General features: G+C 45.5%; 1 protein-coding gene across 1 annotated transcript; it reads right to left on the bottom strand.

Moving 5' to 3' along the window:
* Positions 1-1,152: 1,152 nt before the first annotated feature.
* LOC306793599 (exocyst complex component 3-like protein) lies at positions 1,153-25,872 on the bottom strand. Its single transcript, XM_079291265.1, has 16 exons — positions 25,660-25,872; positions 20,467-20,642; positions 15,264-15,483; positions 14,371-14,583; positions 12,416-12,615; positions 12,104-12,322; positions 11,774-11,844; positions 10,659-10,776; positions 10,320-10,445; positions 6,885-6,985; positions 5,650-5,766; positions 5,044-5,314; positions 4,151-4,306; positions 2,957-3,090; positions 2,489-2,783; positions 1,153-1,866 (listed from the first exon to the last, which is right to left on the bottom strand). The coding sequence occupies exons 1-15, from the start codon at positions 25,700-25,702 to the stop codon at positions 2,597-2,599; spliced, it is 2,352 nt and encodes a 783-aa protein (XP_079147391.1). The 5' UTR covers positions 25,703-25,872; the 3' UTR covers positions 1,153-1,866; positions 2,489-2,596.
* Between the last annotated feature and the right edge of the window lie 1,011 nt (positions 25,873-26,883).

Genomic DNA, 26,883 nt, shown 5'->3' with positions numbered 1-26,883 from the left:
TATTTATTCTCTTTTAACCAGCCACCAGAAAACAAGAGCTGGATGAAGCCCTCGTCTCCATGATAGTGAAGAACACACAGCCCTTCAGTATTGTGGATGATGTTGGATTCAGGGCGTTTGTGTCCAAACTGGATCCCGATTTAAAGTAATAGGATTTTTCAGCCAAACAAAAGCCACCGAAGCAATAAAACGACTGACCTCCGAGTGTGCCACCATTATACGGTCAAAACAAAGCAGAGAGGAAATCCCCCAGGCTTCCACCGCTCATGATGTCACAGGAGGTAATCTATTATTTTACATTTTGAGATCAATTATTCCGATGAGAACACTTAGTAACATGATCTGTGGTTTCCTCTTATGTAGCAAACTGTGGCATCGTTTAGACACCAGTGTCATGGAGGCACGGAAGACTCAAAATGTAACAGCAGATGCCACTGTGGAGGTCCAGCGCTACCTTTCCGAGCCAAATATAAGCAGGCTGGAAAAGCCTCTGGAGTACTGGGAGAGGAAAAAATTCCTGTATGAAAATGTATATAGACTTGCTCTTGCGATTTTGTGCACGCCAGCATCTTCTGTAGCCTGTGAAAGGGTGTTTTCAAAGGCCGGAGAGGTTGTGTAAAAAAAAAGGAATTATTTAAAACCAAAAACTGTTGAGAAACTGTTATTTCTGAATAAAAATGAATAAAATGTTCCCTGTCCTGTACATCACTGTCCAAGTTCCACAAGCATATTCAGTCCCCTCTTCCTAGTTCCACAAGCACTTTCACTGTCCTCTGCCTGCTTAAGCCCATGCCATTTTCCTAAAGTGACATAATAACATCATTACACAACCTGCCATATCATATGATACTACCATTTTGGGAAAATTTACACACAGAATACATTCAAAAAATATTTTATTATGCACATATGTGATCATTTATGTACAGAAATGATTTGGTCATACATTTTTGTAATTCATAGTCATTCCCAACAGCCATAACAGACACAAAAATTCAATGCATCACATTATGTGGTTCAGATACAGCTGCCTGTGATTATACACTTGGCCAGTAGGTGGTATCGTGTGCACATGAAGCTTCGAGAAATTAACCCTTTCTCGAACCAATTGGCTGAAGTGGTTCGATGCCTCATGAGGCTTCATCTCGCCATCACTAGTTAAAAGTAATAAATACCGTACACATTTATTTAATGAACCAATAACTGAACTAAACAAATAATCAAAACAAAGCAGCAGCCAAGTCCTCCAAACACGAGGCAGGGAGGAGAGGCACGGGGAGGCCCAGCCAAAGAAGAGTCGGAGAGGAGCGGGGAGGCCCCCAGCCGAAGAAGAGGGGAAGCCTTTATAGTTGGGACCAAACCAGGCTCAGGTGTTGCCCATCAGTGGCCGATCAACATCCTGAAAGACAAACTGAGAGGAAACAGGACACAGACCCCTGGTGGAAGGGAGGGGTCATCACAATATGTACTGGGCACTATTCGTAAAAATTAACTAATCCAAGCAATAGGTCAAACATTAAGTTTGCTTGACAAAGGATTTATTTAAAGATGTGTTTACAATGTGCTTTCGAGGCTGGCATTGAACCAGAACAAAAGATAACAGCAGAACAATAACACATAAATACAATAAATACTTAGAAAAATCTGATTCAAAATACCCAATATGAACAGCAATACAAGTTAAAATTGGAGAAAATAAAAAAAACAAGTTCATGAATAATAGATTTGAAAGGTAATTAAAGTAATGAATTAGCAGCCTACGTTTTTCAGGTGGGATGGTGTACAGTCCAGGAGCCCTCACTGAAAACCAGCCTTCTTCTGCTGGAGCCGTCAGGCTTCACAGTTGAATACATTCAGAGAGAAGACCTAAAAGCAGACCCTGAATATCTCACAGGCTGCAGGAGGATTTTGCACTATGTCTGTCAGTGGTTTTTTTATTGGTCAGGAGTCAGAAAGGTGTCACAAGTTCCTAATTAAATATCTCCAATAGGTGCTATTGTGTTACGTGATGGATGTAACTTAACGTGTTGGTGGACCCGAGTCAGAAAAACGTTTCAGCAGCAACATATAGCCATGCAGATGGATTTGCAAAAATTGCTCCCGTAGCTGTGCCTATGGTGTATGAATGTGATAGAATCTGATAGGCAGGTGTCACTTAGCCCCTGCCATCAGTGTATGAATGGGTGAATGATGACAAGTAGTGTGAAAGCGCTTTAAGTGGTCAGAAAGACTAGAAAAGCGCGATACAAGTACAGTCCATTTACCATTTGGTTTTGTGAGCCGAAGTTTTAATGTATCGGCCTCTAAAATGTCTGCTGTCGCCCAAACACAGCGAAGGTGAAAAAGGAATTTTTGCTGACGGCATTCAAAGCATTTGCTCAGTAGAAAGTACTGTCAATGGTCGTTGAGACACATGAGAACAAGTTGTGACAAAGATATCGTTTTACCTTGCAACCTAATCGAGCTATAGTGGCTCATGGATGCTAACCTTGCACGGCAGCAACTGGGACACACTTCACTGGGACACAAAAGAAGACGGTGACACTGGGCAGCTCCCAGTATGATTGATGCGTGTAAGCTGCAGTTTCAGTCGCCATCACGCACACTTGGTGGTGGGCAGACAGAAGGCCATGGTGGGGGGGGGGACCAGGATGTCGGTGAAGATGGGCCGGTATCCCGCAGGCAGAGGGGGGGCGCTCTGCTCCAGCAAGTCCAGCACAGCCCCTCTCATGTCCCTGGAGACATCCCCACGGATATCCAGCAGGACAGACACATGCTCTTCACTGAGGGGAAATTAAAAAAACATGGTCATAAAGAGCACAATATTACAAAATGTTTCATGTTTTTAAATGATAATGTTGGCTTTTCAAAATAACCCTTTTGACTGAACACCATTAATATTAAATAATTTTTACTATTAGCATGGAGGACTGAAAAGCAGGTGAGGTCAGATTACCTGATGTCGGGGTACTTGGCTGCGAGTCCAGAAACTTCCAGAGTGAGCATACCGGGGTCTTTCAGTCGGATGAAGTCAGCGAGGACGGGTAGTAAGGACAAAGGATTCACTTCAGGTACTGAGCCTTCACCCTCCTGCAGACAGGTACGTAATGAGTTTGATTTATATGGGCCCAAGCAGCAACCTGTCTCGGGGAGAAAGCCTCAACAGGAACTTGTCGGGGAGTATCTAAAATCGTAAAAGAAATATTTGTCTCTTGCAATTGTCAATAAAATTGTCTTTTAAAAGCGTAATAATGTCCAGAAGTATTCATTATTCAAATTGCTAAACATTTATTCACAAATATGAATGAGTGCGAGAGCCATGTTCTGCCTTGAATGACAAAGTCAGTCAGAGGTTGCGCGAAGCTTCAAATTCAATCCAGTGCCTTTAGCAGGAACCTAGATTAAAGCAGGACACCGTGTCTCCTCTTCTTGGGTACCAGCACAGTAACGAGAAGAAGCAGAGGGTGCTGTGTGGATTCTTTTGCAGGGCATCGTTGTTGCGTTGGGTAAACTTTGTATGAATGGACTTATTTATTACAGCCATCAGCCTTGGTGATGTGTGTGCAAATACGTGTGCACCCTAGCTGCCTTGACTTGCACCCATGAAATCCTAAGACTTCAGCGGTACACTGGATCTAGGGTTAGGAAGGGGGGAACACAGGGTGTGTGGCACACTGCGGGTATACTTTATGGGCAGAGCTACCTTGTGATTGACAGGTCGCTACCACGGCGTTGTCTGGTCTGGCAGTCGTCCATGTTATCATCTTAGAACTTTAACCCTTTCACAGTGTGTTTTTACTGCCTGAAAGTTAATGTCACATTTTTGGTCGTCTAAAATGTCAGCGTTCGGTTGTACTTTGCTCCACTCCCTCTCAAACCACTTCTGGTTTTAAAAAAACAAGATGGGCGACGGCCAAACTGCTGAACTTAAGGCTTTAAAGCTATAGTCTCTATAGAATTTTTTACGTCGACTTCTTTAACACTGATTCTACAGTAGCACATGTTAAAGTGTAATCTAAGCATTTTTCCATTGAATCAGTTAGGCTTCCCTCAACCACTGTAGTATTCATTACTTCTATAAAAGCTGTCTAACACCGTGATAATGCAAACTGTTTTTGAATCGTGACAGAAAGCGGCGGCTCCTCCTCACCAGGCCGTGGAGGATTTCTCTGAACTGCTGGTCGTCCTGAACCATCTGCTGGGCGAGCTGCCTCCTCTCCTCGGCGCTGCGACACACCAGCCTCTTCTGCATCAGAGCCCTGACGTACTCCACCACCGTCAGCCACTGGGCCTCCTCCTGCAGACGCTGCATGTTGAGCACACATGGCACAAGGTTCAGAGCAATGGCAAGGACATGTCTCTTGTAAGCAGAGTGAAGCAGCTCCAGTTAAGATGTCGGGCTACAAAACATTATGCTGCAATAAGTATTTTGGAAATATATATATCCTTGGATCATAGATAAGAGGTCGACATAGTCGTCGTGACTTTCACGCATTGGTTTGTGCACTTCGGTTTTCAAGCCTCTAGTTCGTAATTTTGCTCGTCGCCATCTTGGATTTTTTGCAACCAGTGAACGGAAGTGATCATATTTGGACGCAAAGGAGTGGCACCGTGGTAGAAACACCGTGTACGGCTCTGGCAACAACCTGTCAATCACAAGGTAGAAAATTCAAGAGCTATTGGTTTGCCTTCTAAAATGATTTCAGCTGACACTGAGCCAAAAGCATAAATGGGCAAAAGTTTTGAGTTCATAATTTACGTAGCCATACGATGAATTCCTGGTTTGATAAATATTCATACATTTGGACGACAGTGGGCATATTTGTTTTTTTGAGGTATTCAAGAAATAAATTATCTTATACCACATAATGTACATTAACACACATGGAGAAACTATTTGGGGTAACAAGAAGGTTCTTCAGCTGCAACCACAGAAGAACCTTTGGATAATATATTGTCAAAAACAGCTCTACTGCTGAGAAACGTCTGTGCAACTGAAATAGCATCTACACAGTGCAGACAGATTCAGAGCCAAGCGGTGACCTGTCTGCAGGGTGGTCGAACGCGGCCGTGCATCTCCAGGTGGCGCTCGAGGACGCGGCAGAGTTTGGGGGTGGGGTCTCCCTGGACCAGCCAGGATCGGGTCAGCAGGCCCGGGAGGAAGGGCTGGAGGTCCAGCAGGAGCTGATCCATCACCAGGCAACACGCCCGTCTCACCGCCCGGTCCAGCGCTGCCAGGGGGTTTGGAGGAGTCCGAGAGAACTGTCCCGCCGAGCGGGACGACTGCTGCTTCTGCAGACTCTCTGTGGACTTTCTGTATCGAAAACGAAGGACAACGTGGATTTGATTCAGGCCTGTTTGTTGTTGTATTTTGTCAATTCTTGTAATGTGCTGGGAGGACTACTACACAGACAGGCCTCCATTATTTTTACATAATCTACGTACAATATATGGACATGACCTCAATCATTGATAGTTATCGACTTATTGTACGATAAATGGACATGACCTCGACCTTTTTTGCGGACCTCAAGAAACGGATCCTTATTTACAGTATGAAGTACCTCTCCCAGAGCATGGAAACAAAGTCAATCTAGTAATCCATTATGTGTGTCCAAAATGAAGCTTTGAAAGCTGCCATTGTCTCACTTGAGGATGATGCAGTTGCTGATGGATGCCAGCAGATAGTGGAAGTAGAACTTGTTTTTGTTGTTGCTCAGATCCCTGCGATGCTCTTTCCCAAATTCCACCAGAGCTTCTCGAAACCTGTGATGTGAAGGAATGGAGGTGAATGAAAGGGTGTGTGGGTGTCTGTGCTATTTTGGCCGCCTCAACCATGTAACCTTTTGATATGCAGGTAAAGCAAAGTTCAATCTTTGAAAACACTACTTCACAATTGTGTGAATGGGAAACAGGATGCGCTGTCAGGGGGTGAAAGAAAGGGGACTGTCAGACTACAATTAGTGAAGCGTCCACTGATAACGGGTATAAGGGAAATCAGGAAAAAAGCATGCAGAGGGCTGTAATTTATGATGGCCAAGGGATTAAGAAGGGCCAGGGAGCCTAGGTTTTGCCGCACATAAACATGCACAACTTAACCAAGCTCATCTCAGGTGGATTTGCTTGTCAACTGACTCTCTGTCCCAGACACTTCGTTGTTCCCTTGAGAGTAGGTGGGTAAGCATAGAGGCCTAGGAGCCTGGGTAAAGATAGATGGGGGAGGTGAAGCAGATGTTGAAGTAATGCAGGTTTTCTAACGGATGGGAAACACGAGCCGGTCACGGTGACCTGCTGCCACTGACGCTAAATCAGAGGAAGGCGAGTGGGGAAATAGACTCTGATTAATCGAAGTTACCCAAACCTAGAGCAGAATGAAGGTATGAAGTGATGTACATTGCTATTGTGAAGTTAGTTGATTCAGGGACAACTCGGTTTACTTGTACTCTGTGTGATGCAAATAAACCTGCGTGGACTGAACAAAAATCCAATCTTTCTTGTGTTCTGTGGGTGTTCGTTACGGAGTTCCGATTAGTGAGATTTGTGAGTCAGATAGATAACAGTTACTGAGCCAGCCGTTAGGAATTGAGTTTTAACTAAAAGTCAGAAAGTCAAAGAAGGCAACTGTGGCTAAGCGGAAAGCAGGGCCGTCCTTCAGAGGATCGGCTGTTCGATCCCCGTGGCTGTGCCTACGGTATATGAATGATAGAATCTGAATTGTAAGTCGCTTTGGATAAAAGCATCTGCTAAATGACTGTACTGTGCCTGTACATGTAATGTAATCATCAAGAACGAAAAGCAACCACTCCAAGTGAAAGTAAAGGCTTTCCCCTTGCTGTTGTATACTGGGGAAAAAAGGCTGACAGGCAACCTGCACCAAACCACACCTGTTTAGGAGGTTCTCCATTTCATACAGGCCCATCTGTATCGTCTGATCTCGCAGGGACTCTCCGATCATCCGAGCCACCCGGGCGTTCTCCTCCAGCATCTGCCATGGTTCCATTAAGCAGATCCACCAAACACATGATATAATATGATGCTGCTGCTGCGGGTAACGTGATGCTATGATGCTGAACGGTAGATCAATTGCTGAGAGTAGGTTTCAAAACAGAAGAAGACAAAGTTCACTCTTCAGGTCACGACCCAGAGCTAGAGGCCAAAGACGTCGACAAAGCATTTTAAGTGCGAACTGGAGGTCATGTTGTATTACAGCCAAAAGGTCAATAGGGGTTCCCACTCTTTTCTAGAGATCCTTTCCAGGACATTTCCAGTGATGAGCTAGCTGGTATGACAGACAAGGAGTTATTCTCTGTGGAAGTCTGATTTAAACGACGTGCAGTCTGTGGCTATAACTTCTCCATGAAATCATCTCTTAAATGATTAGAAATTTTGACAAATTTATTCAAAGTTAGAGATGAGTTCGCTAGGATTATTAACTGCCACAGACTCTTTATCAGTTCATCACTCATACATACATACATTCATCAGCCCCTTAACGAGTAATATTAAATAGAGTCTTTTACGAGACATTGCATGTCATGCAATGGTCCATTTTACTTCAACAATGCAATGTTAGCAAAGTTTTAGAAAGTACCGCTAGCCGGTGTTTTGGGCTCCCATTGATTTTTTTGACCCCGGTTTTCAATTCAGTACTATCCAATTCTCTCGACACACATTTGTAACCATTGCTCCAAGCCACCGTTAATCACAAACCTTACAAACGTTGCAGGCAAAACAAGCTAGCCTGCGTGTCACCTTTAGCCACGGAACCGAACTTGCTAACCAATTTTGACATTATTAAACCATTGTTGGGGTCTGACCAAATGGCTTCAACATGTGCTGTGAACAAAGAGAATCAGGCCTTCACTGTGTCAAGCAAAGGTTTCATCCTGATTTGTAGTTTGATGAGAGCAAAGGAATGTCACACTAGGGTGTAAATCCCCCCCCCCCCAAAAAAAACCATGGTCACCTGAATGCACCGCTGCAATCTCATTGGCCGAAGGCCAAGAGACCCCAGGACCCCTGTGGTTCAACCACTGTCCAACAAAAGTGCCTGCAGATCACACCTCCTTGCTTTTTCCCTTCGACCTCCGTCGAACAGGGAGCACACACAACGCTCTCTTCGCCCGGACCTTCGTCCTGGACACATGAAGACACATCGGCCTCTCCTCCCCCCTCCAGCACGACGGAGGCCACGAGGAAGCAACGGCCCCTCAAACCCTGACAAGCCATTTCGCTGTACGAAACAGCCGTGTTCCACGCTGAGTAAAGGCCCACTCAGCCCGCCAGACGAATCCGCATCAGCGATCCGTTCTCCGCTTTTTGCTTCTTTTTCTTTTTGGTGCACACTCCGGCAGGAAGACGTCTAATCCTCTCCTGACCGATGATTACCGGGAGCCTAAGTTAAACTGTCCTCCCTGCAGCGAGGATAGAGCACGTCTGCGTTTCGCTCCAGAGCGAGCCACGCCACGACAACACAGCGCCGGCAAAGCCGCGTTGCAAGCAAGCTCCCCCTGCTCCCCCTTCTTGCCGAGGAAAAAGGACCACTTTGCCACGAACACTTCAACGTTGCAACGAAGCATCGACAAGTAAGATTCTTGGCATCTGGGCATAGCTTAGCTTAAATTAACGTAAGTTTAATTTAGGTCATTCATTTATATGTTGATATTCCCGTGTTTTTGTGTGTTTAAGTTACTGTCGCATGATATTGAGATATTGCGCAACTCCTTACGGAGCAGAGAAGTTCCGTTGCATTGTGTATGAACTGCTATGACTGTTTGCTTGGGATTTATTTGATTTATTTTCATTTGTTTTATTACACTTCGTGTAGTATTCTCTCCTCATTAAATCAGCTCTGTGAGTGAAGTGTGGAATCTCGGCTATCGTACATAACTGCTGGCAGTTCTACCGACAACGGCACGTTGTGTACGATACGGCCAACTTCCCCATTCTCACTACAACGCGGACCGCACGCAGAAGTTTGATTCATGACCCCCACCTTTGCTCTCTTTCTTATCTCTGCCCCTGGGGAAACCCCGTTCAAACGATCGCCTCACATCACGTGCTGCCCAGGCACACGTGATTACATACAGCAGTCTCACCGCCATTCTGTCCGAGTCACTCGACTCCGCCATCTGGTGGTAGTTTAGCTGTAGTATCTTAAGGCCCCTCCCCTTTTGGCCCGCGTCACTCGACGCCGCCATCTTTGTAGTCTTTAGCGGTAGCTGTAAGACTCCCCTTCCTTTTCACCCACAGACCCCCACACACACACACACACACACACACACACACACACACACACACACACACACACACACACACACACAGACATACACCCTCATCCATTTTATTCATTCTTTAGTTTAGGCATATAAAATTGTATGATAACGTTTGTTGGTTGCAATATTAATTGATTTGATCATTTATTATTTTGATTTAATAAACTCTGTTATACTTTAAGGAGCAGTCGTCTGTGATTACTTGTGCATATGTATTTGATAAGACTGTATGTAGTAGCCTGTGCTCGAACTTAAAACCTTCACTGTCACTGAATGTATAGTCATACGCAGACTATTGACATTATGAGTGACTACTAATTATGAGACTTAGTTTTATCGTTTGGTTATTGGTCCCTGTTCGCAGGGTGGTGCCCCGTTGTTATTAATAATCATTAATAATTGTTACATACATCAATAATTCTATTGATGTCAAGAATTCAGTTTCTTAAATGCTGATAACCCAAACACGCTCCTTTAGTTCCCAACACCATTTAAAACAAGTTGGGAAGAAAGCAGTGTTATGTAATGTCATCCAACCTGCACATGACTTGTTCACAGCATTTCCACAACATGACCATACTAACCAATACTACCATTTGAGGGTTAATATGATCCTGAACATAACTTATAAATTCATGTGGCAGTGTGATCTGTTTTGGGGAGCTCTGATAGCCTAGTACTCAGCCAATATAAACATTGTTTTTGGATTATCAGGTTTCCAGGTTGTTTCCAGGAGGCGTTGGAACTGTGACAATATCATCACCATCACCAAACTGGACACTCTTCACACCTTGTCTGGATGTTGAGATACTTTGCACAATTGAGTTGCATTCCACAACCCTCCAGTTTATCTGGGAGGGTAAAAAGCTGGTCCAGCAGCTCTAGAACCAGGATAAGAATGTCCAATGGTCCAGCTGCATGTGAGATGAATCAGACTTATGAAGGAAGAGATCAGATGCATTCTTCCTACTAGATGTCAAAAGAGATTGACGAGGTTCCGGGTTTTATTAAAGAAATGTATGGTTGGTGTGTGTGTGTGTTTACCTGTGTGATGATAGTGGGCAAGCTGGTCTGGTAGAAACCTTCATGGTCTGTATCTGGTTCCTGGTCTCTCTGCCAGTCTTGCAACTCCACTTGTAGGGCTTTGTGCATCCACTCTGATACACTCTTCTAGAACAGCAACAACATGAACACACTGAATCAGTATAACACAGGTAGTTCCACTACATGTCCTAGCACTTTAACATGGTTCCGAGCAACTTTCAATTTCAATATCACCATTTTTGTAAACAGATAATATCCATCAAATTGTTGGAAAATGTGATATCGTGGCGGTCCAACACAAAATGTGTAGTCGTACGTACTTCCAGACGGTGGACTCACCCGAACACTCTGCACGTATTTGTTCTGCAGCTGCTCCAGTCCGTCGGTGGAGATGAGAGGCCCTAGTTCCACTTTCTCCATCTCGGTCACCAGCGCTGGATGACCCATCATGTCTGGGCTGCCAAAACATCATCATCACAATCTGAGCTTGAAAAAAAAATGTTTTCTCCATATATATATTTTTAAATCATTTAGCCGGGAGGTAGTCGAAGGTGGATTCGGGCTTTTCCACTGTAACAGAATATGTCTACGGCCTATGAGCGAGGCAAAGGCCACAGCATCACAATCTTTCTCAGTGAGACTGGCTGGTATAAGGGGAACGCCAAAGATGGCTATCAAGTAGCAGTGAACTACCAAGTATGAGGTATTAAAGTTAAGCTCCGGAAGTTCAACCTGCCTCAGGAGCTGCTGATTCTGTTTTACTCCACCATCATCCAGTCTGTTCTCTGTTCTTCCATAACTGTGTGGTTTGGATCGGCCACCATACAGAAACAGACTGCAACGGATTGTCAGGTCTGCAGAGAGAATCATTGGTTCCAGCCTGCCCTCCATCCTGGACTTGTTCTCCTCCACAGTCAGGAAACGGGCAGGAAAGATCACTGCAGACCCTTCACACCCTGGACACAAGCTGTTCCAACTCCTCCCCTCTGGTAGGCGCTACAGAGCTCTGTACGCCAAAACCACCAGACACAGGAAGAGCTTCTTTCCACTGACTGTCACTCTGATGAACAATTAATCAGTCATACTGCACCTCCATTTGCACTATTACCACCATTCTGCACTAATATCTCAAATCCATTGTTCTTCATGTTCATGTATATAATTTTGTATATATATTTATATTGTACATAGTGGTTAAATGTTTATGCTTACCTCTGTTCTACTTAGTTGTCTTTAATGTCTTCATATTTTTCTTGTTTATTTGTATATTGTATGTTTGTACGTTGAGAGCAATGTGAAAATCTGAGTCAAATTCCGTGTATGCGTACGCATAAATGGCCAATAAAGCTGATTCTGATTTATATTTTGCAAAACATTACACAAACCGCAATAAACCCACACACAGAGGGAAAGACAAATAATGAAATAGAGTCTGTGCAGGTCATGAATCTCACCTGTTGTAGATGTGTAGCACCCAGTTGAGCACAGCAAAGATTTCACCACTCTCCAGGTCCCAGCTGCTAACCTAGGCCACAAGTATCAATGTGTATCATGAGGTGGGCACCAGTTTTAAAAATAGTTGATGAAAATGAGGATAAACCGAAAAACTCCAGTTGGTGATTGCCGTAGAGAAAACGAATATATTAATTAAGAATAGATTTGGGACAATCCATTAAAGACCATGTTTAAGTCTTATGGTTCCTATTATAATACATGTAAACTATGATCTTGGGTGACAACAAAAATAGTCCCCGTTACTGTTCTGAGACTCTCTCATCACTGACCTGTGCCAGGTGAGCGTGTAAGCAGCGGTGGCTGGCCTTCAGGTAGGCCCCCGTCAGCCGGTAGCGCGGCGGGACGCAGTGCTCCAGCAGGTGGCGCACGGTGGCCAGATCAGCCATGATGCCGTGCTGGAGAGCAGAGAGGTGGCCTGCTAGACCCGGGCCGCGCGTGTGCAGGTAGGAAACGCTGCGAAACCGTGCTGAGACCGCCTCCTCTAGTACCTGACAAAAGAAAGGTAACATACAATTAGACATGTAAAAAAAGAGAACTTGGTAAAAAAAAAAATAAAAAGTTTGGATCAGCTGGTACACGACCTGGAAGAAGCATGCTCTCCAGCAGCGAGGTCGTCCTGGGGGCAGGGGCCTGCTGGTGCCTCTGGGCCCCCCTCGCTCCTCCAGTAGAGCTCGGTCCAGGGCCTCCTCCCGCTCCACGATCCTCACTGCTGATACGAACGGCGTGGGGTTCTGTCGGGCCAGAGCCAGAGCGCTACTCACCACCGCCCACAGCTCCTTACCTGCAGTGACAGGGGGCATGACTGAGACAACGCAGCCTGGCACGGAGAATTTAATAGTGTTAACAGTGCTATTTGTGACAGTCACGTCTGTTACAAAAATTCAGAGGTGCAGAGTGCTGCGACCAATTGCTTGTTACAATTTACAAACCCACAGATACTTATCACCCAAATGCAGCTCCTCTCAACTCTGTAGAGATTTTTAGCTCATTGTTTTGGATTCCAACAGCTGCTAACTGCAGCTACAATTGAGGTTCGCTCTTTAGCAAAATAATGTTTTTTGTCTCGTAAAAAGTTCTGACTTTAGGTTAGCTGGCCAGAACTAATCAGCAGACAGACGATGTGAGCAACTACTGTAGCTGGGGCTGGAGAACGGCCATGCTGATGTCACTACGAGTCCACTGGGTGTGCAAACAGCAAACCTTTTTGCCAACATGTTTGCTAACAACTTAATAAAGGTGAAACTATGTCAGTGGTGTGTTCTGAGCTTGTTCCGCTGCCCCCAAGTGGCCAAAAAGAAAGAAAGACAAAAGAAAATTTGCTTTAACTGTTCCCTAAGCTAGCTGAGCTCCCCATATCTTTGCAGGTGATCTGTCTGAATTTGATCTCATGATTTAGATTTGAATGACAAGACTGAACAATCATCTACATTATAATATATTATGTAGCCATGTTTAGATAAAAGCAACATCAGAGAAGCATCAAGGAACAATGGGCCTCGTGCAAGAAGCACTCCTACGAACTGATTGGTTCTTAAGTGGCTTGTATGAGTCCGACACAGTTTGGTCCAGACCTGTCGTAGGAGTCACGAACAATCAGTCTGCTTTGATCCAAGCCAAACTCTTTCACTAATGGGTTGTATATTTCATTACTTGGAAGCAATTTTGAGTTTGATAACCCTATATCAATTACACTTCATAGTTAGGTTTATATTATTCAGTTTCATTCTGGTAATCAAATTATAGGCCAATATAATTCTAAATAATTCATATAGCCGAACAATATCACCATTCATTTGAATTGTATAACACTACAATATCATTATGAACATCTTATATTATTTAAGCCCCTCTTGTTGCAGTATTCGATGGCCTTGTGGTTTGTTTGCATGTTTAGGCTGGTCATTTACACATCTTATCCGTTTGACGTGGCTCACTCATACGAGCCACCGTCAGAATAAAAATACCAAAATGTTCTTGCATGAGGTTTAACGTTCTCTCAAAGCTGAGAAACCAATGAACTGTTATATGCAATGTACATTAGCAAATCTTCACAATGACTAAGCAACAACATCTTTTCAGCGGATATTCTCTCTGTTTTGTCCTCAGTAGGACCAGGTATAGTATTCTAGTACCAGTATTAATCCAATATCTGAGAAACAGACACTTTATTTGAAACCTTAATTTAAAGAAATAAAAGAATACTTAATTTGTATATATTTATCCAAAGTAGACAAACTTGTCCTATACATTGAATAGCATCTTATCACAAACGGCCGTATATGAACTAGGCTGTAATAAATTATTGTCTAAAATGAGCAAAATTCAGATTTGAAAAAGGGAAAGTCTAAACCAAAGAATAAACAGCGCCTTAGTCCAAAGAAATTCTGTAGAAAGATTATGATACATATACATTTCTATATCTATACAGAAATATAGGGCACTAAACTACAAAAACATAGTTGCCATATACAGTATTTTTGCTTTTGAATAAGTCAGATTAATGAAACTGATGTCACTGTGTAAACTGTGGCCTTACCCAGGGCGTCCACCAGCTGCCCGACACCAGAGAAGTATTTGGCCACTAGCTCCTGGTCCTCTGCGCTGAGCGCGCTTCCTGCCATCCCAGCAGCCCCATGGAGCTGCCAGAGGATGTCGTCCTGCCAGTGCTCCAGATCCATCAGACGGGCGTGGGCCTCTAGGAGCCGTCGGGACTCCACCAGACGCTCCGTCTCCAACACCATGCTACGCACTGCAAAAGGGCAAGGAAGGGGAGGACGGCGGGCACACTTACATTTCTCAAACTGTCAACAACTTACAATAACCTCTTGCTGCTACTTTGGAATGTTAAAGACTGAAGTTGTTTAACGTTCCAGCAAGAATAATTCACATGTATTTAATATTTTACCATTAAACAACACACGATTCACAAAAGTGGCATTTATTGTAGGGCTGATTTGTAATATATTACCACTATTCTATCTACTCCATGTACAATATGGATCACAGTAGAATGTTCATTTAGTAAATGATGGTCCATTTAGAGTCAAGTAGACCATAAAGCAGAGTAAGCTTTAGGGCGGGGCTACCTTGTGATTGACAGGTCGTTACCACGCCATTGTCTAGTCTGGGAATTGTCTGTTTTTGTCTTACAACTTTTACCCTTTCACAGTGTCTTTTCACCTCATGAAAGTTAATCGTTACATTTTGGTCGCCTAAAAATGTCTTGAGTGTTCGGTTGTACTTAGCTCCACCCTCTCGTGTCACTTCTGGTGACGGCCAAAATGCTGAACTCAAGCCTTCAAAATATGCAGTCTGCAAACCATTACGTGACGTCACAGTGACTACGTCCACTTCTTACATACAGTCTATGGTTCTATGTTGAAAGCATTCACTGAATTCATGTGGATGGATGACTGTGCAGCATCTCACCAGAGTAAAGGCGCGGCAGGTTGCTGACAGCAGCGAGGAGCTGACGGTGGCTGACAAACACTTCTCTCAGCCTCTCCAGGGACTTCACCCCCTCTGCATTCCGACTGGACTCCAGCCCTGCTTTCTTCAAAGTGTGCGACACCTCCCTCAGCTCGACCCTGGCCTCCCGGAGCTGCTGCAGACCCCAGCCCACCCCCTCCAGGTACGACTGGACCATGGACTGGAAGGAAAGCAGCAGCACAGTGGTTACTATAACTACAATCATTTCTTCTAACGTGCACAGCTGCAACAATTTACGAGATCATTTAATAAACTGAGGTCACATTGTTGTCAGGACTGCGCCGTAGGACCCCAGGACATCCAGCAGATGGTGGCAGAGTGCGCCTTAATTAGGTTTTGTGGACTGATTGGACTTGGCTCACCTTAAGTGGGTTCACCTGTGTAATTGCCTCAAGTGTATTTAAGGCGTGTCTGTACCTTGCCCTTCATTCGAGCCTCATGTTTTCTTGACACGTCTGTTCCTGTGTTTTCCCTCTGTGGGATATCTTATTAAATTCTATCTCTTTTTGGCTCCTGAACTCGGCGTTTTGTATCTACACTCAGTACCTTCAAGTTGGACGTGACAGTAGGCTCGAATCAACAACATGAGTGTAACAGGCGCCGAAGGAGGAGACGTCAGCCTAGCCCAGGTGCTCGGCGCTGTGGAATCCCAGGGAACCTCGATCCAGCAGATCCAAGCCTGGATAACCCAGCAAATGCACCAGCCGAACCCCCCGGCTGCCAAGACGTTCCTACAGAAACCAGAGCGGTATGACGGCACTCCAGAGACCTGTCAGGGATTTTTGACACAGTGTGACCTGTGTTTTGTCATGCAGCCTGATCAGTTCCCCTCAGAGAAAGCTAAGGTCGCTTTTATGATTTCGCTGCTAACCAGTAGAGCTCTAGTATGGGCTACTGCCCTATGGGAGGCAAATTCCCCACTTTGTGCTAATGCAGTAGAGTTCTCCAAGACACTACGCCAGGTTTTTAACCACCCAGTGAGTGGCAGAGAAGCAGCACGCCGCATCAGCTCGCTCCGCCAAGGAGCTAGACCTGTGTCTGAATATGCCATAGAATTCCGCACCTTGGCAGCTGAGTGCAAATGGAACAATGAAGCACTTTTGACCACTTTTTACAATGGCCTGTCTGAGGCGGTCAAAGATGATTTGGCTAGTCGGGAGTGGGGGGTCACTGTAGATGAGCTCATAACCACCTCTATCTGCCTCGATCAGCGCATACGCGAAAGGAGGCGTGAGCGCAGGCTTCCCAATTCGGCACCTCCCCAAGCGCATTCACCACTGGGCGCGTCGGGCCCCACTGCTCAGCCCGCTCAAGCGGAGGCAATGGAGGTAGGCAGGTACCGCATTACACCTGCAGAACGAGAGCGACGCCACAGAGAGAGATGCTGCCTTTACTGTGGAGGAGCTGGACATTACCGGGACCAATGTCCCCAGCGGCAGGGAAACGAGGATGCTCATTAGGAGGAGGGGACAGCGTAGTGAGCAATTTTGTCCAATCTCCGTACCCCAACCCAGTTAAGCGCCTCTGCCTGAGGGCTCGACTCACCTGGACCCCAGAGAACCCGGAGAACATCCCTATCACGGTGCTGATCGATTCAGGCTCAGAGGAAAACCTGATGGACTCTGCTCTGGCCACACGCCTCGGTCTACCTACCAAGGCCCTTCCCAATCCTGTGAAAATCCAGGCGCTCGACGGACGACCCCTAGGCTCCGGTAAAATTGACTTCATGACACACCCCTTACTACTGCAGATTGGGTCACATACAGAGACTGTTTCTTTGGCTTTAGTCCAATCCCAACATGATAGAGTAGTACTAGGGTTTCCCTGGCTTCAGAAACACAATCCCCAGTTCAACTGGTCCACTGGCGAATTGTTATCATGGAGCCCAGAGTGTATCTCAGCCAAACATGTTACACCTGTGATGAAGTGTTCTGTTGCCTGTTCATCCTCTGAGCTCCCTTCAGTCCCTGCAGAGTATCATGACCTAGCTGAAGTATTTAGTAAGACTAGAGCTACAGCACTTCCTCCTCACAGACCTTTTGACTGTGCCATTGACCTGTTGCCTAACACTATTCCCCCCCGGGGACGACTATACCCTCTCTCCAGCCCCGAGACTCAGGCCATGGAGGACTACATTAGCGAGTCTCTTAAGAACGGGCTTATTACACCTTCGACTTCACCAGTGTCAGCAGGATTCTTTTTTGTACCCAAGAAAGATGGTGGTCTACGACCATGCATAGATTACCGAGCACTGAACAACATCACAGTAAAGAACAAATATCCGTTGCCACTCATGTCTTCCGCTTTTGATCTTCTTGGAGGAGCTACAGTGTTCACTAAACTAGACCTGCGGAATGCTTACCATCTGGTCCGCATCAGAGAGGATGATGAGTGGAAGACTGCTTTTAGCACCCCCAGTGGACATTATGAATACCGGGTAATGCCATTTGGTCTGACCAATGCTCCTGCTGTGTTCCAAGCCTTTGTAAATGAAGTGCTCAGGGAGTTCCTCAACCGCAGTGTGTTCGTTTACCTCGATGATGTGCTAATTTTTTCCAAGTCCCTCACAGAACATCGCCAGCACGTCCGGCAGGTCCTCCAGCGGTTGCTGGACAACCAGCTCTTCGTCAAACTGGAGAAGTGTGAGTTCCACGTTACCCGCACCTCCTTTTTGGGGTATGTCATCTCCCCCGATGGAGTAATCATGGACGAATCCAGGGTGCAGGCTGTACTGGACTGGCCGGTTCCCGCCACTCTCAAGCAGGTACAGCGTTTTGTGGGGTTTGCTAACTTTTATCGCCGTTTCATTCGAGGCTTCAGCTCCATAGTAGCACCTATCACAGCAGTGACCCGGGGAGCCCCAACCAGACTCAGATGGACCCCGGAGGCGCAAGCGGCGTTCGAGCATCTCAAGGCTCAGTTCACGTCAGCCCCACTGCTGAGGCACCCTGACCCTGCCCTTCCGTTTGTGTTGGAGGTGGATGCGTCCAGGTCTGGTGTTGGAGCGGTGCTGTCCCAGAAATCAGGTATGGACAACAAGACGCACCCATGTGCCTTTTTCTCTCGCAAGCTTAGTGACGCTGAGAGGAACTATGACGCCGGTGACAGGGAGCTGTTGGCCATCCTAAGGGCACTTGAAGAATGGAGACACTGGCTGGAAGGTGCGCGCCACCCATTCACAGTCATCACGGATCATAAGAACCTCCAGTACATCCGTGAGGCCAAGCGCCTGAACCCCCGACAAGCCAGGTGGGCCCTGTTTTTCACCAGATTCAGGTTTATCATCACGTTTCGCCCCGGCACCAAGAATGCCAAGGCTGATGCCTTATCGCGCCAGTATGACGCCAACGTTACTGACCCTGTCCCTGAGTGCATCATTCCCCCCAGCTGCGTGGTGGGACAGGTGACGCTTGCCCTGGAGGACGCCGTCCTGCGTGCGCAAGAGGAGGATCCAGGTCCTAGTGGAGTACCCCCGGGCCGTCTGTATGTCCCGCTCAACGCCCGCTCTGAAGTTCTACAATGGGGCCATGACTCACCAGTGACGGGCCATCCTGGGGCTGCCCGCACGATGGAGCTAGTCCGCCGCCGCTTTTGGTGGCCACGCATGAGAACTGACATTGAGGAGTATGTTCACGCATGTTCTGTTTGTGCTACACAGAAGTCAGGAAACCAAGCCCCGGCGGGCCTGCTCCACCCCCTGCCGGTTCCTTATCGGCCATGGTCCCACATCTCAATGGACTTCATCACTGGCCTACCACCTTCTGACGGTAACACAGTGATTTTTGTAATTGTGGACCGTTTTTCCAAAGCAAGCCACTTTGTCCCACTACCTAAGCTGCCGTCTGCGAAGGAAACCGCTGATTTGGTGGTCCGAGAGGTGGTGCGTCACCATGGCATCCCTAGTGACATTGTCTCTGATAGAGGGCCCCAATTCATGTCCAAGTACTGGAGTGCATTTTGGTCCTTGTTTGAAACGTCTGTCAGTCTTTCATCAGGCTACCATCCGGAGAGTAATGGACAGACGGAACGCGTGAACCAGGAGCTGGAGAAATACCTACGCTGCATGGTATCATCCAATCCGGGTGCCTGGAGTCGAAAGCTGGTGTGGGCTGAGATCGCCCACAACCAACTGAGTGGGTCCTCCACCGGTATGTCGCCTTTTGAGGTTCAGTACGGATATGTCCCGCCATTTTTTCCCTCTCAGCAGTCCGAGTCAGCGGTCCCCTCTGCGGATGCTGCTGTGGCCAGATGCCGCCAGGCCTGGAAGAAGGCCCGTGCTGCGCTTACACGCGCCACCGAAACCCATCGGATCCAGGCCAATCGCAGGAGACGGCGCGCCCCGACGTTCCGCCCTGGACAGAGAGTATGGCTCTCCACCAAGAACCTGCCTCTGCGCACGGACTCCAAATTCACTCCCCGGTTCATCGGTCCGTTTCCTGTGGAGAGGAGGATCAACCCGGTGGCTTACAAACTCCGACTTCCTAGGACTCTCCGGGTGAGACCAGTGTTTCATGTCTCTTTGCTGAAACCTCTCTTCTCCTCGCCCTTGTCCAGGCCTGCCCCACTGCCGCCGCCTCCGCGGGTCGTCGCTGGTGGCCCTGTCTACACCGTCCGGAGGCTGCTGGATTCCCGGCGGAGGGGGCGAGGCCTTCAGTACCTGATTGACTGGGAGGGCTACGGCCCAGAGGAACGCTCATGGGTGCCCTCACGGCACGTCCTGGATCCTGCCCTCATCCGTGCCTTTCACCGTGCACACCCTCTCCAGCCTGGCCCACCTGGAGGTGGCCGTCGGGTGGGGGGTACTGTCAGGACTGCGCCGTAGGACCCCAGGACATCCAGCAGATGGTGGCAGAGTGCGCCTTAATTAGGTTTTGTGGACTGATTGGACTTGGCTCACCTTAAGTGGGTTCACCTGTGTAATTGCCTCAAGTGTATTTAAGGCGTGTCTGTACCTTGCCCTTCATTCGAGCCTCATGTTTTCTTGACACGTCTGTTCCTGTGTTTTCCCTCTGTGGGATATCTTATTAAATTCTATCTCTTTTTGGCTCCTGAACTCGGCGTTTTGTATCTACACTCAGTACCTTCAAGTTGGACGTGACAATTGTTTCATAATGAGTATGTGTTCATGTGTCAGTGATGTCACCTTGAGTCTGGTGTGTATGGAGGAAGTCCTTTGACTTTCTCTCTTCCTGTATTGGCTCAGTCGCTCCAGGTGCTCAGGCCGGCAGAAAACACACGACGCCCACTTCAGGGCTGCGCCGCGGGCCAAACACTCGGCCCTCTCCACCTCCGGCCACACCTTAGCCACCGGCACCGCGTCTGACAGAAAGATAGACAGAGCACAGGGGAAGAACAACCTTATTGTTCTAAAATATATGTAACTGCACCACCCAGGTGTTCTCAAATAGACGGCAAAAGGTACATGTTCGGTCTGGAGAAAACCCTAACCAATGAAATAGATTGTATATTTAATTTCAGATGCATTTCTTGGAGATAGAGCACCTCTGAAGACATAACTGCAATTTGTTGTGTTAAAAGGAAACTCAGCCATTCTACACATCCAAGTCTGTTGAAAGGTCTTGGGCTGTACCGAGTTGTATTAAGCCGTTTGTGGCTCCAGGGCAAGCTATGCAAAATTTGATAAATGTCCTCGCGTGATGTCACTTGCGTGATTGTTGAATGGCGCTGGAGTTGGAAACATGTGAGCCTACCAGACCTCCGTAGCCCTCTCCTCAAATCTGCTTGGGGCTGGCGGCCCCAGGCTACATTAGCCGCTACCATCATAACACACCTAGATCTGTAAGTCAACTGTTGGCAGTGAAGTTGCTTGACACCGTTAGCTCCGTCAGTGCTGTTGCCGTTGTTTACGTGTGCCCTGTTAGCTGCTAGCCCCCGGCTTAGCCGTCACCATGTTGAGAGCCATGTGGAGGCAATACCTCAATCACAGACATGCTCTGAATGTAGAATTTAGCACCTTTACAAACATTAGTCTCATTAAACAGTTGTGTGGGAGTGCAATGCTATCAGTGGAGTCCTCTTTTAACGACCCAACGTGTAGATTTTATTTCATGTAAATATAATATTTTGTGATTGCATATGTTTTTTGTTTGCCGATATCTTTTTTTTTTTATCCTACCACTGGAAGTCGCAAAGGTCAGAATTGTTCAGATTCTACAAAAGTGGCGTGAAAGTTCAGTGGAGAATCACATTTTTCCAGGAAATGTAAAATTACAATAAAGCCCACTGGCAACAAAGACAAGGGATTAGGGAAAAGAAGCTGAAACTATTAAACTACTAAACAAAAAAAACAATCAGCAGCTATATTTAGTTGGTTTCAGTTAGTTAGCATACAATCCTTTTACATTCACATTCATTACACTACCATGTACTTTCTATGATCATGAATATAGTGTTCATAGAAAAATGTGAAAGAGAAGTTGCTGTAATATAAATCGTAAAATCTTAGTTGTATTTTGACTTCCTTCCTTGATGTTTAGGTGATGTCTGCCAGTTAGCTCGAGCTATCTAGTGTTTCTGATTCAGTACGGTTACTGGCCTGTTGCATCATCACAGCTTTCACTAAATTTGCCCTTTTCGGTTTCTTAGAAAGCAGAAGACACTTGAGAAAAGTATTGCAGCAGCAGCACCACATAGTAGCTGGTTTGGTCTTAATACTGAGAACCCCTTCGCACTGGGGACGGCCGTGGCTCACTGGGTAGAGAGGGTTGTCCGGCAACCACAAGGCGGTTGGCGGTTCGATCCTTGGCTGCTACGTGTCCTATGCCGAAGTGTCCCTGAGCAAGACACTGAACTAGCTAGGGATGGGTTAAATGCAGAGGACAAATTTCGTATATGTGTAAATGTATATGAAAATAAACTTAAACACTGTGATACACAAGCCACTGTTGGTTTATTGCGGTGGTCTGCAACTGCACCTGAAACAAAGCCCATCTGGCTAATATCATTAAAGATGCATGCACTATTATGAAATTAAAGATTACGTCAGTGGGCAAGAGAGCGGAGGGGATATTTCACATGTGACTGAAGGTTATGATGTCATCTATTATCTAAATTGATTGTGGAGACCAGATACTTCAGGATCCGGGTGGCTTACCTCAGCCAAACTATTTTCTGAGGCAAAGCATGTTGGATCTAAATTGTCAAGAGGAAAAGGAAAATTTGACTTTTGCATCCTTCACCATGAAAGAAAAGCTTGAATTGGATTGAATATCATTATTTCTTTCTCCACAGCAGCTCTGCCTCCAAGAAGAGACATACAATCCAATGTGGTGTGCTGAGGTTTGCTCCCAGCTGGGCAGTTCTCTGTCAACATCGTGTTTCCCATTCACCAGCTCAAGAAAAGCACACCCTGGTTTTGTTAAAGCTCCCGAATGCTAAAGCAGCAGCAGTGTTGATGTTTAGGGAATGTATCGTCTGAGTCAAACATTTCTCTGCAACGTAAAGTGGATCCGTACGGATCACCCCTCAAATTTCGGCACACATGTGAACCGCGGAATAATTAAACAGATTACCTTGACCATCACAGTGTGAAATAAAGTTTTAATGACATCGTTATCCACCAATGTTCAGTAAAATATGTGATCAGGACATCGGTATTAATGATTATTTATGCTAAGGTTACATTGCAAATAACCAATCCGTGTTGAAATTGACAGAAAAGCTAGTAAAGTGGTCTAATAATATGCAGTGTTGGTGATAAACTTGAATGAATCCAGTTGTTTGAAGGAGATGTTTTCACAGCAACATAAACAAATTCCCTCTTAGAGAGGGAACTATAACCTGTTAACACTAGCTCTTAATCATCAATAAAACTATTCAGGAATGGATGTGTTTTAATCTTAAGCAATCTTTTATTTCCAAATCATTTGACTTTTTATGAAAAAAAACTATAAATGACTATAACAAAGTAAAAGAATAACATAATAATTTGGGATGGTTTACACTGATTTCAGAGTGGTTGAAATGATGTTTGGGATGGTGGCGAAAAAGCCTGAAGCCTTGTAGGCCAGCTGCTATAATCAAACAAAGGGATCTGTATCTGACAATATGGATCATCAATGATCTGCAAGTAGTATCAGCGGCAAAACAACATGATCAGGAATCTCTAAAAGATTTGCTCCCTTTTTTCTTTTGTGATTTTTGAGCCGATCCGTGACTCTGATCCGTGATACGATCCGAACCGTTTTATGAACCGGTGCTCCACTAACCGTAATGGACAGGACCTTTTAATGGCAGAAAAAGTCTCTGTTGTCAGCCGGCTGGTCTGGTAGCAAGCTATCATTTCTCAGACACACTCAAGAGTAACGTGACAATGCTGCCATTTGAATGACATCCTCATTGGTCTTAGTTGAATAATTTACTGATCAGTGAGTTATGCGCTGTGCTAGGTCACCAACATTAAGCAGTTGCTCTGTCACTTTAATGTTGAAAGCTTTGTTGATAAGATAAAATTGATAGATTAAGCATGCATCACAGTGCATGGCATCACAGTGCATGGTACACAGCCACTCAATGAGTTTGTGTGTAGCTGTTTGGACATCTCAATTCCCACAAACGGGACCGTCTCTGTCTCAGACAAGGTCATGGGACACCCAGCTGTCCCTCCCCAACACTAAAGTCTGAGAGCTGAAACAGCATCATCAGCAACTCTGCACAACAATAAACCACAGAGCTCACTTTCAGGAAAGTGATGAGTTATGTAAGCCGGGGCTGATGCACAGAGGAAAACACAGCAGTTACTCACTGATCACCGCACTATAGTGCTGTGATAAAGGCAGTTTTCTATGGAAACCAGCAGGGGCTGTCCTTGACCAAATTGAATTCGTAGTCGACTAACACTCATTCAATTAGTTGATAAATTCTGTAAAACTGATTTTCTCCACAAAGAATCACACAAAAGCACCACCAGAGATGTGCCTTCTACTTTTTCTAGAAATAAGTCATTCAGCATGAAAAAAGTATAAAAAAAAAAGTATAATAGACGAAAGAAATCTCAGGCGGCCCCTTCCTAGTCGACTAATTGGTTGTTTTGGCCTCAGATGATGAAGAATTTTTAATCGATTAGTCATTGTTTACGCATTTTTTATGCCGAATGACTAATTTACAAGGAACTTATGAACACATGTCTGGTAAACACAACTTTAAAGTGGTGCTTTTGTGTTAGTCGACTGAGAATTTCTATGGTCGAGGTTAGCCCTCAAGAAATCTTGTCTCAGAACAAAATTACGGATTAGTCGACTAATCATGGAAATATAGAAACCAACAAACCCTCAGGTCATGATGGCACATGGTGGAGAATTACAGTTGGTTTGACGGCAGACCTCCTTCTGATAGGCCTATGCTTAAAATGCTTTTTTAATGCAGATATTGTGTATCTTTAAAGAGAAACTCCACCGATTTTACATGCTAATCTCAATTTACTAGTCACAGGAACACAAAAGATACTACGGAGTTCAAATATGGAAAGTTTAGGATCCATGTTTTCGACAGTTTGACTGATACAAGGTTATTTTGACATCTGCTGCACCAATTTTGACCATTCTTTTGTTAAGCTGTCTCTCCAAAATCCTACACTGTCCCTTTAAATTTTGCAATTTTCATTTTTTTTAATTTTTATAAATGAAATAAAAAACATTGACTCACATTTTTTTCCAGGTAGAAAAGTACAAAAAATTACTTGAGCATTCAAGGTTCATTCTTGGCCTCGGAACCAGCAAGCTTCAAATAGTAGCCGTGGAGCTTTTGATCATATGGCATGATCTTCAATCCCAGTGGTCATGGAATTCTATTTTTTTCTAAGCAAGTCCTTAAAGTGTACATAAAAGAATGGAAATCGGACCATCTACAGTGGAAACTAGGCACAGTTGTCATGCGATATGATTGCCAGCTCCATAACAATTACTGAATGGACTTTGAGGTTATATATAAACATTTGGGCCATCAGAGGACACCAAACTGACTCTGATGTAGTGTAGCTCTTAAAAGAAAAAGTCCTTGTTTTTTCATAAACATACTTGAAGATTCGACAGCCCGATCAGGGAGGAACCTTCATCACACTAAGGGTGGTTGACACTGTCTGGCAAATGTTAAAGGGCCCGTCCACAAATTGATGCCTCACTCTAAACTTATTACTTGAATGATTTTTGTATTTGAAACAGTTCATTCATTTTTCTCAAAGACAGGCCACACTGCAGCCATTCACCGCTTTGTTTTGTCTTTAGCTATCGAGAGACTTTAGAAGAAGTGGGCGTCGGCCTTTTAGCAACATTGTCAGCTGGCAAACAGTGTGTGTGTGTGAGTGTGTGCCTCCAGTTACCTTCTAGTTCGTCCCCTCCATTCTTCAGATCGCTGGCAGACATTGGAGTTGGGTTTTCAGCTGCCTGTCCGCCTGACGACTCTCCTTTTCCCCGAGGGATGGCACTGAGGGTGCCCTGGGTGCAACGCTGGCAGAGGAGGATGAAGAGGGACACAAATGAGACAGAGAAGAAGAAGGACGCATGGAGAGCGGGCACCAATCCATTCTACTGACTGCTTTCCTCTTCCCCCTCACACACACACTCTCTCTCTGTCTCACTCTCCCAGACACACATCCATTGCTGAGAGGCCAGCAGGAAAGGGAGGGAGCAGGGCGAGGAGAGGGAAGAGAATAATGCTGGAGGGTGGGGAGGGGGGGAGGTCAAGGGAAGAAAGGGGCAGGGATAGGGAGATGTGTGCTATATTCAGGGGCCAGTTGAGAAGATGGTAAATACTAATACAGCAGAATATTTACCTCAGCTTTGAGATGTCAAAGCTTTCAGCCACGCTATCATCATCAGGCGAAAAAAAAAGAAATATATTACGGATAAAATGTTACCAGCCACTGAGGTTGCAGGTCAACAAAACCCCGCCCTCTCATGAATGCCATGTGATGCGGTTGAAAGCTCTGGAGAGAGCTAGTAAGATCTAGGGGTTGGGTTCTTTCAAGCTTTTCAATTGTCAAGCTCAAGAATGCTCATCTATGTACATTTTTGAGTTTTAAAGGAATAGTGCGACATCTTGGGAAACACTTAAATTTACTTTTATTGCTAAACGTTAGACGAGAAGATCGATACCACCTACGATAAATATGAAGTTACTGCAAGAAGTTGGTTTACTTATAGCTCAAAGACTGAGAACGAGGGGAAACAACCAGCCTGACTCCCCTAGGAGTAACAAAATCTGTCTCCATCAGCTCTTCAGCTCACTAATTAACATGTTTCATCTTCTTTGTATAATTGGTACAACTGTGGTCAAACTTGGGTCATTGTGTCTTGATAGCCTCAAAAAGAACACGATCACATGAACATTGAATTAAAAATAGTAATTTGGATTTTTCATTAGAAGCAGCATGAGAGAAAGTGATTTTGAGGAGAGGGGACCAGGAAAACAATAGACGGTGGCAGAAGGGGCTGGATAGGGCTTAGGTGGACATGGTGTTCCATAAACGTCTTGACTCGTAAAGGGAGGCCAATCAAACAGTGTTACAGGAAGACACAATGTACAATGCATAAGTCATTAGCCT

Source organism: Melanostigma gelatinosum (assembly GCF_949748355.1).
Source record: "Melanostigma gelatinosum genome assembly, chromosome: 1".
In the NCBI taxonomy this organism is placed as follows: Eukaryota; Metazoa; Chordata; class Actinopteri; order Perciformes; family Zoarcidae; genus Melanostigma; species Melanostigma gelatinosum.
The sequence above is the reverse complement of the archived record's forward strand: the minus strand, read 5'-3'. Positions and strand labels throughout refer to the sequence as shown.

Coding starts and splice junctions, on each gene's coding strand:
- LOC306793599 (XM_079291265.1), bottom strand. CDS start 25,702: ATGTCTGCCAGCGATCTGAAGAATGGAGGGGACGAACTAGAAG. Junction 15,484..20,466: donor CCATACACACCAGACTCAAG/GTGACATCACTG, acceptor CTTTCCTTCCAG/TCCATGGTCCAGTCGTACCT. Junction 5,315..5,649: donor AGCAACTGCATCATCCTCAA/GTGAGACAATGG, acceptor TTTTCGATACAG/AAAGTCCACAGAGAGTCTGC.